The sequence below is a fragment of the Salvelinus sp. IW2-2015 genome, unplaced genomic scaffold (genome assembly GCF_002910315.2).
Source record: "Salvelinus sp. IW2-2015 unplaced genomic scaffold, ASM291031v2 Un_scaffold1349, whole genome shotgun sequence".
In the NCBI taxonomy this organism is placed as follows: domain Eukaryota; kingdom Metazoa; phylum Chordata; class Actinopteri; order Salmoniformes; family Salmonidae; genus Salvelinus; species Salvelinus sp. IW2-2015.
Window position 1 is genome coordinate 1 of NW_019942853.1, and position 10562 is coordinate 10562.

Here is a 10562-nt window from a genome sequence, read left to right on the forward strand (position 1 = left end):
ACACCATCCGCTGTAACCCTGTGGGCCTTCAGAACGCCTCCCTGGTACTCTACCTGCAGACGTGAGTGTCCTATATAATACCTTCCTCTTCATACTCCATGCACATAGTCATTTAACTGGATAGAGGGTGCTTACTATGGTCATAGAACTCAGGGTAGCACTTAGTACGCATTTAAGAATTTGCAGGTCAATTGCCAAAGTATTGGATCTGATTAATAATCTCCATATACAGTATACAGTTGAAGTCGGAAGTTTACATACACTTAGGTTGGAGTCATTAAAACTCGTTTTTCAACCACTCCACAAATTTGTTGTTAATTAACAAACTATAGTTTTGGCAAGTTGGTTAGGACATCTACTTTGTGCATGACACAAGTAATTTTCCCAACAATTGTTTGCAGACAGATTATTTCACTTATAATTCACTGTATCACAATTCCAGTGGGTCAGAAGTTTACATACACTAAGTTGACTGTGCCTTTAAACAGCTTTGAAAAATCCAGAAAAGGATGTCATGGCTTTAGAAACTTCTGATAGGCTAATTGACATAATTTGAGTCAATTGGAGCTGTACCTGTGGATGTATACTAGGCCTACCTTCAAACTCAGTGCCTCTTTGCTTGACATCATGGGAAAATCAAAAGAAATCAGCCAAGACCTCAGAAAAAATATTGTAGACCTCCACAAGTCTGGTTCATCCTTGGGAGAAATTTCCAAATGCCTGAAGGTACCACATTCATCTGTTCAAACAATAGTATGCAAATATAAACACCATGGGACCACGCAGCCGTCATACCGCTCAGGAAGGAGACGCGTTCTGTCTCCTAGAGATGAACGTACTTTGGTGCAAAAAGTGCAAATCAATCCGAGAACAACAACAAAGGACCTTGTGAAGATGCTGGAGGAAACCGGTACAAAAGTATCTATATCCACAGTAAAACGAGTCCTATATCGACATAACCTGAAAGGCCGCTCAGCAAGGAAGAAGCCACGGCTCCAAAACTGCCATAAAGTCAGACTACGGTTTGCAACTGCACATGGGGACAAAGATCGTACTTTTTGGAGAAATGTCCTCTGGTCTGATGAAACAAAACAGCATCATGTTGTGGGGGTGCTTTGCTACAGGAGGAACTGGTGCACTTTACAAAATAGATGGCATCATGAGGTAGGAAAATTCTGTGGATATATTGAAGCAACATCTCAAGACATCAGTCAGGAAGTTAAAGCTTGGTCACAAATGGGTCTATTAAATAAACAATGACCCCATGCATACTTCCAAAGTTGTGGCAAAATGGCTTAAGGACAACAAAGTCAAGGTATTGGAGTGGCCATCACAAAGCCCTGACCTCCATCCTATAGAAAATTTGTGGGCAGAACTGTAAAAGCGTGTGCGAGCAAGGAGGCCTCAGTTACACCAACTCTGTCAGGAGGAATGGGCCAAAATTCACCCAACTTATTGCGGGATGCTTGTGGAAGGCTACCTGAAACGTTTGACCCAAGTTACACAATTTAAAGGCAATGCTACCAAATACTAATTGAGTGTATGTAAACTTCTGACCCACTGGGAATGTGATGAAAGAAATAAAAGCTGAAATAAATCATTCTCTCTACTATTATTCTGACATTTCACATTCTTAAAATAAATTGGTGATCCTGACTGACCTAAGACAGGGAATGTTTACTAGGATTAAATGTCAGGCATTGTGAAAACTGAGTTCAAATGTATTTGGCTAAGGTGTATGTAAACTTCCGACTTCAACTGTATGTTCTAAATCCATTTTTAATCACTGTGGTTCTCCTCTACAGTGCTGAGAAGAACATTCTGGTCCCGGACTTAGAGCCCAACACCAGGTATAGGTTTGCCTGTCCGCCTGCACCTTGACACACTGTCCAGCCCCTGGAGCCCTGTGGTCTACCAGAGCACTTCTGCCTGAAGGTAGCACCAACATGAGTTCATACAACGCCACATGCTGTATAGATGAATAGAATATACTCTCAACCTTTTTGGGCTCCGATGGTATTTCCTAGCCTACTGAAATAGAATACTTACTGGAATCATTGTGCCGGTCTTAAGTCTGCTTATCTCCCAGGACTCCCGCAGTCACGTATCCATAAGGCTCTGCGTTCTGCAAACAAATCACAACTAGAGCGCAGCCACTTGACAGATCCTTGCCAATGAGCTCTCATTTCCCCTCTAAGGTGTTTTGCTCATGAAGGATGAGAAAGCAACAGGAGCAAATTCATTGAACTGCACAGTAGTCTATATGCTCCACTCTCACTGCATTATTACACATCTACCACATCTCTAGGAAAGGGATCATAAGCAAGGGCCCATAGCTTGTGAATGTAGTTGTCCTTTTGAGTGACATCAAAGAACCTTCTCTGATTAAAATGTCGCTATGCTCTAGGCCCTGGTTCAGACATGAATACATTTTCAGTATTCCTCAACTCATTACCAGTTATGAAGAGCAAATATAATTTTTTTATGACAGTTGTACATCTTCATCAGCGATTTAGCATCGGGTAAAACTGGCATTTTTCTTCCTCAGTGGGTCCGTACTGCTAGCTCGTCAGGCTGCGATCAAGTGGTTGATCCGGGAAACAGTCTAGATACTTTTATTAATTCTCGTAGAGACCACTTATGCGCTGGTGTCCTGGAAACTTTCCAGATGAGTCCCAGACTTTGGCGGTGACACTTCGTTATACCATCCTCTTACGCTATCCAGGAAGGCGCTGGGTAGCTGGGAGAGTGGACAATGGTGCTGCCGCAGAGAGAAAGGCTGAGCCAAAGAAAGGGAAAGAAGAGAGGATGAAGCCTGCAGGCTAAACTGGGCTGCAGGACAAGCAGGCCCTGCCCCAGCTCCACACACGCACAAGCATTTCGCTACACATCCATTACCATCTGCTTAACATGTGTATGTGACTAATAACAATTTGATGTGATTTGATTTGATTTACAGGCCATTGAAAATACAACTAAATTTCATCCTCCAGTTCCATTTCTGTATTTGTCCTTGTGATCTCTGGTTGTTCTTAGATAACCCCTCCTGTTGTCTTACCAATCAAAGGATGGACTATATACTTGAGCTTTGATTTTAGCACTGGGGGGGGTGTGATCTGTCTTTGGGCTTTAGGTCCAATATCTCATTCTTCTCAAGATTATAATCACATTCAACTGAACAATACTGGTCAAGAGAGCTTTAGTCACTATGGACTACTACCATATAGTTTAATGTGGCCATAGCACACACACATATGTTTTGTGTACCCAAAGGCCTGACGCGTGGCAGTAAGTAATACTGGCCAGCTGTGAGAGTGTCCAGCTCCTGGGTAAGAACAAACAGATTCTGGGTAGCATAGGCGTAATTGAGAGCAGATGACTCCAGGAAATGTGAGGCATCTGATCTTTCCTTCTAAGCCACAGGTGAGGGGGTCAAAAGTGAGGCTGTTTCACAAAGCCATCCTCCTTGCCCCAGCCCCCACCATGTAAATCAACCCCTGTCACCTCAACCGTTCTAGCTGGGACCTCAGTGGAGCTGGGTGGTACGGGGGGGGTTTTGGGGGGGGGGGGGGGGTAGAGCCCTCTGATCCTGACCCTCCGTCCTTTGCCTGACAAATCTGGTCACAAATATCCCCCAATATGCCTCAGGTTATGTGTTTTTTTCCCACTGAATTGTAAACCCTTGTTCTTCATGAGTCAGTTGAAAATGGGAGAGGCGCAGAAACAAAATCAGGCCTGACATATTTCCTCCAGTTCATATTTTTTTAGATGAATTTGAACAGCTATATTTATTACCACGTGGCAAATGACAACACCACAGTGTGTTGAAACAATATTCACATATCCATTTCCTTTTATTGCTGAGGCTCAAATTGGTTGACATAGGTCACTAATCACTTATTTCTTGGTGATAGGGAGCATCACCATGGCCCTACTGGAGAACCTACAGCCAGGGAACATCTACCTGGTCAAGGTGTCTGCGTCCAACGATATGGGAGACGGGCCGTTTTCACACACCGTAGAACTGGCTGTGCAGAACGATGGCTCCACCTCCGGTCACAACCCCAGGCGCTCCCATGGCTCAGCTACAGGTTAGTGACTAATGTGGTGCATACTTGGTCTTTCGTTCATTGACTTTCATGACAGGATTCCTCTTGTTGTCGTCACTTGACCTACTAGATGTAATATACATTCAATAGCTTGGCCTGCAGCCTTGGTCTCCTGCTAAATTATTTACACTGTAATACATCTCTGTGAATGTCAGGGGAGGTGATTGCCAGTTGTATTGATTTTGATACACGGTGTGGAGATGTAGTACCCAAACAGAGCCTAGATAGGAGTGCATGTCTCCAGTGGCTGTCTCATCACTTGTGACAACTGTCTTGCAGTGTTCTCTGGTGGCTTCTACCACCTGGACCAGAAGTCGATGACCGGGATCATCGTGGGGGTTTGCATTGCACTGATCTGCATCATCATCTGTGCCTTCATCCTTGTCTGCAGAGGCAAAAACAGGTAACCATTTTAACAGATTCATTGTGATTTTGTTGTAAGTTGATATGACATTACTTTTTTGACTGCCACGTTGGTTTGGATAGAACCTCTTCTGTTATTTCTATATTAATATTGTATGATTGTTTGACAGGAAATCTTCAGCTACTAAAGCCATCATGCAGGAGGCTGGTCAGGTCCCCTCTGCTTCGGTCCACCTGGGCTCTGAGGGCCAGGCTGAGAATGCTGATGTCATGGTGCCAATGATGAGAGCAGACCACTTCATTGATGCCAAGGTAATGGGATATGGCTCTGTAACGCCCTTCCTTTCCTCTAACATTTCCTCTTGCATTATGTCTCCAAAGCACATGGAAAATAACCAATGTAGACAGATTCAGAGCACTGCAAATTTAATTTAATTTTCAGGGTGGAACAAATCTGATCATCAATAGCCTCGGACCAGTTTATCCAATCACTGAGAAGAAAAATAAGTGGTTTTCCTTCAGAAATCAGAAAAAACTGAATGCTAAGAAAAGCCAGGTAAGAAAGATAAAACAAAAGTGAGACCAGCAGCTATTCCTCCTTTTATCCATATGAATTCCCTTCGTTCACCCTTTCTTACTTACTCAGATCCAGAGGAAGAGCCATGGAATCTGCTCGTACCAGCCAGGAGTAACAGTGCTGTGCTACGAGGATGAGTCTCTGTCGTCACCCAACCAGCCCACCTCCCTGCAGGTCCTGTTTGGACCACCTGGTGACACAGAGGGCTCCTCCAACAGCGAAGGCAGCCACGAGACAGGCGACTCGGGCCGTTACTCTCACGACGACATAGAGATGACCAACCTGTCCTCTGGGCCCAGCAGCCGCCCTGCGTCTCTGAAAGAGGAGGAGAGTGGGGGGTCAGGCTGCAGTCCTGCCCAGGAGAGTGAGGGTGAGCTGGGGGAGCAGTCTCACCTCGACCTGGAGATTGGAGATTCCATGGAGAAACCGTGCAACCATCACCACGATCAGGCCCCAGACAATTCCCAGCCTGCACTTTCTCTCTAGCAGTCTGTGTGACCTCCCATCAATCCCTCAACCCTAAACTCACTCCACTGTTCTAAAAGACAATGAGCAGTTATCAAAAAATCCAGGTCTTTGGAAGAACTGGGCTCTGGTTTGGGTTCTGGTGATTTCTATCAAAGAATCTTCTTCTAGTGAATGTGTACTCATTTTATTTTTATTCTAAATGTTTATATGTGTTTGAAAGAAAAATCTCACCCACCATGAATGTTTCAAGAGATTGTCAAAAATGTGAAATGTGACTTACATTTCTGACATTATTTAAGAGTTTATCACTGGAGCAAAGTGTAGAGTGAGCCCTTCTTTTGCTGATGATCTACCTCAGTTTACCTCTCGGTAAACTCCAACTATATATTTAATAATAACGACTTATACCTGAGTTATGGAAGGAGTCTCTTCCTTTATGGAACAACTAATACGTCCTGATGGCAATTTGTTTTTGCTAGGTCAGACTAGTCCCGTATTCATTTTCCTCCTTGTTTGTAATGAAGTACGGGATTGTAAGGGTACTGCAGATCTCACTTAAAGCTTTGTCATTTTATTTTTATCACAGGTTAATTGGACTATTTCTCAGGTTACTTGGCTATGGTAGATTAAGGGCCAGTACAATTTACTACATAAGTTGCTGAAACTCAATAATAAGCCAGTATGACACTTTTCAGGTTATCCATAGTAATAATGGTTAAGAATGAATGTGCAGTTGCCCTTGCAATTCCTGTTTTATACTACCTCTTTTTAAGCATTATTTTGTTGTGTTATTATTCTCCTGAACTCAGGGAACTAGGTTTAGTACATTTGAAAAGCCATGTGTAATGTTCCATGGTTGACTGACAGGGTATCTTCTTAGTGCTGAGCTGCTCATTGTAGAGGGTAGTTGCCATAGATCTGTATTGAATGTATCTCTAGAACATTGTCAGTTACGGGCCTTGAGCCTTGTGATGCCCTACTCACAGGTGGAAAAACCTGTTTGAATTCAGTTGGAATTATGTGTCTGTGGTATGGCAGGCTATCTTTTTGGTTATTTTGGGAAAGAACATGCCAAAAATGCTTGTGTCGACGCGTTTCAACACAGCAGACCTTAAAAACTTTATAAATGGCCTTAATGGGGAAAGAGACCCTCAGATGTCGGAGACAAACAGAAAGGCTCCTATACCAAAGTCCGATCCATCTGAGGTACAACTCTTTTACACATGGGGATGGGAGAAGTGTGAAGAATGATTGTTGAAAACTAAAAGCGTTAAATCAGTGCGATGGAAGTGAATGGAATGAACACCAAGAAAGCATTTTATCTCTAAAGATATCTATATTTTTGTCTACGTTTATGTACTACTGAGTACAGATTCGAGTTACTTTTTTGTTCTTTAAGTAGTTGATACTTTACCATAGAGTAGAAAAATAAGTTTAGCACTTGTCAGATTAGTTTGATTTGTTGATCACAGCCAATGTGCAGCGGTGACTGATGCTATCATACAAAGTAATTGTTTGCTCCCTCTGTTTGTTTTTGATCTCTCAGTGGGTCCCTGGGAAAATAACAATGAGGTTTTTCTCATGTATTAGACCAAAAATCGAACGCAGATCAGCTGAGATGCTGCTTCCAAGACAAAGCCTTGCACATGTGTGCCCCCGTTCTGTGACCAACTGAGTTGAGATGCGGGTTCTCTCAAAGTGCCCCCAGGATTTTGGGCCCTTGTTAATGGTTCAAATGACAATAATAATCAATGTCATGCACACTAACCAAATCATCCTATTATTGGTTTTCTTTAGAGCTTTACTGTTGCAACTAGATGTGTACATTGTAGGGGGAAATTATATGCAGAGCTAAATACAGTATATTATATTGATTCTCATCCTACATTGCAACAGTATTTTCAATCAACGGATTTCTAACTAATAGGATGACAGTTTGCATGAAGTGTGACACAATCAGTTTTACTTTCTTTTGAATGGCAAACAATGTATACCAAAGAATTCAGTTCACTGTTGCGCATTGGCAAAAGATCCATTTAGACATATATCTTTGCATGATATTTTCTCATTTTATATGGTTCCAAAAGCTTTATCTCCATTTAGGTTTTGATTACTACTTAATAAATTAGTGTCTATTAGACCACAAACCAAGATGAAAGTTGTACACCGTTAGTGCTTTTAAACGTGCATTGTTATTTGTCATTGAAGCAAAAAACATACAGATTTTTCTACATTCTTTTTTACTTTTTCTCACTAGACGAGAAATATATATTATTGTTATTTCTATGGGGTTTCGTATACCCCATTTTTGAGAAAGTACCAACTGAATTTAGTTTTTTCCTAGATGCCTAAAATGTATTAATCTTTGATATGAATGTGAATACCCCTTTAAACTGTTGTAGATGAGCATTAGTCTGAAAACCTGTGTTAAAATGTCAAGTTCATATTGTATATGGAATATTTTAGTTGTTTTTGCTTTTTATTTACATGTGTAATCCTCTGCATTGTTATAATGCCCGGTGACTGCAATCCAACTCTCTGATAACTTGTCTATTCCAGTTTTTAGTTATTATTGAGCAGTAGCAGTATTGTTTTTGTCTTTTCAATTGTGATAAAGAGTAACCATAGGGTTCTCATTCTTATATATGTTTTCAGAATCAGAATGTTCGAGAGGGTTCTGCATTCTCGTATTGGTTGTGAAAGTCCGATAAGTGATATACCGTCTTCTACCTCAGGTTCCTCTTCCAGCTTTTGATAGAGATGTGATGGATGCTATAGTCAGAGGGGGTCAGTGTTATGCAAGAGATGGAAGAACAAGTGATGCAGATCCAGTCCTGTGTCTCTTAAATTTCAAAAGTTGTGTTCTCTTTTTTTTTTTTTTACATGTGAATATAAAGGGATAAAGTGGAGGACTTGGTGTGAATCATAATTATCTGGTGCTCTGAGTCCTCTTTACTTCTGCAGTCACGTTTTTCTGTAAAGGCTGTGCTGCTGGCTTTAGCTGCAATGGTGGAACGCTGTGGGTCATTTACAGTTAAACTCAGGGGAACCCACAGCTGCTCCACAGTTGTAGTGAGAGTAGCTTTGGGACACAACATTGGGAGTCCGTGTAACCAATACACAGACTCACGTTGTTGTGTTTCAAAGTTATAGTAAGAGCAGGCACAGGCCTTGAAATTGAATGTACCTTTTGTCATTATTTTGTGTTAATGTTTTGTTTTCCTTTTTTCTGTTTGCTCTTTGATCACACACCAACAGCTTTTCAACAAGATATTCAGGCAAGCCTTGGTCCTTACTACAACTTTCTTCGTGACGGAAATGTTATAGCCTACTTGTCCAATTAAAAAGTTACAAATAATTTAAACAATAAATTATTCTCAGAAAGACTGATTCTGAGTTTAAATGCAAATAAACAATGTGAACTTTCTTGCACGTATTGGTATGTCTGTCCTCATTGTTACTCTAATACAGTTTAATAGTTTTATAATGATACTCTAATACTTGTTTGTATCAGTAGTTGTTATAACAACCTTCATTGTAACTCACACATTTGCCATAGTTGATCACACAATGCATATTGCCATGAATTTTTGTTTGCTATTAATTCTTGAAGGTGAACTTAGTGGTCTCCATTGTATCAGTGTGTGGGGCATGGAAGGGACACATCAGGCTTACCTGGAGGGTCCATGTATGTTTAGTTATTTTTGTTATTGTAGCCAATACAGTAAGTTAAAATAAGCCTTTTTATTGATATCGGTATAGCTCATCAACATCCTTTCCTGCTGACTGAAAGGCAGACTCTATTCAATTGTGAACACGGCTTTTGCTACAACAAATTGACCTACATCTCTAAATGTATACAGGTGTAGGATCTTAATTTGATCAGCCTGTTGTTGCAGGAAATGTCCTGAACAGCAGAAAATGAATACGTTGCAAGTTTGCAAGGTTTAAAAAGGCTTCTAAAGTTTGTAATTTCTACATTAAGATGTCAGACTTGATTTGCCCTAACAAAAAAGGTATCAACCCTTACAACACTGTCAGTTAATTATAATCCACACAATAATTCACATTATTGTGAGAAAATAAGTTGACTTTCTGTTTTTCACTCTCCATTTTCACTCGGAAATCAAAATAACAAAACGTACACGGACCCTGGAGTGCACTTGTAAGGTCATGTCCTTTGGTCCATTTTGTGACAATGGTTGTCTTCCCCACCGGACATTTGGGGCCAAAGATTGAAGACTTCCTCTTGTAGTCAGTTAAAGGCCCCTCTGGCATTATCTTCAGTTATTACAGTCCATTCAATCATTGGTCTTCCCTTATCTGAAAAAGCAGCAATTAATTACTGTTAATGGATGAGAAAAGTCAATACATGGATTGTTTAACCCCAGGTGTATGACAGTAGAGCCTCTGTTTGGAGAGATATGCAACCTACCAAAAAAATTGTGTCCATAGATGGCTGTGAAAAAGAAACCAAAAAATCTATAGTGTAGCCTATACAACAACTTTATTATTTTAATTTAGTAAAACATTTAGCTTTTTGTAAATACTGTAGCCTATTCCTACAGTAAAAACAACTTTTGAAGTGTGTACAGAAGTTAGGCCTATTAGGCTGCAATTCATCATGACTAAGGAGATAACACTTCAGAAAATGAATAGCGCAAAACTCATCCAAAGAGAGTGGTAAGTATGTAATAAACCTCAAATAAACAGTTAGACAGACCGATATTGCCACTAAATATCCAGACTGGACTTATTAGCTTCCGCCCCAGTCGAATCATTACATCAGCGGTTCATCACAGTACCCCGACACTTCTGACGAAGCGGCAGTGCAGACACATTCAACATGCCAATGTGGAGGGGTCTGTGCTGTCACACAAAGGTTCCGTTTGTCAAAATCTAATATTAACCGTGCTTTACAAGTTCCAGTCATGTGCCACGTGGAGAAATAAGTGACAATGATACAATGTTAACAATAATTTCCCTGTGTGACACAAGATATCATGAAGTTAAATTTGTCTGCTCCTCCCAAACTTTGCAAGCGA

General features: G+C 40.9%; 1 protein-coding gene across 1 annotated transcript; it reads left to right on the top strand.

The window, feature by feature from the left end:
• The first annotated feature begins 3977 nt into the window (after positions 1 to 3977).
• Positions 3978 to 6435, top strand: LOC112070511 (protogenin A-like). The gene is made up of 5 exons (XM_024137922.2): positions 3978 to 4091; positions 4389 to 4512; positions 4643 to 4784; positions 4915 to 5028; positions 5119 to 6435. Exons 1-5 carry the CDS (start codon positions 3992 to 3994, stop codon positions 5533 to 5535), a joined length of 897 nt encoding a protein of 298 aa, XP_023993690.2. The 5' UTR covers positions 3978 to 3991; the 3' UTR covers positions 5536 to 6435.
• The last annotated feature ends 4127 nt before the right edge of the window (positions 6436 to 10562 follow it).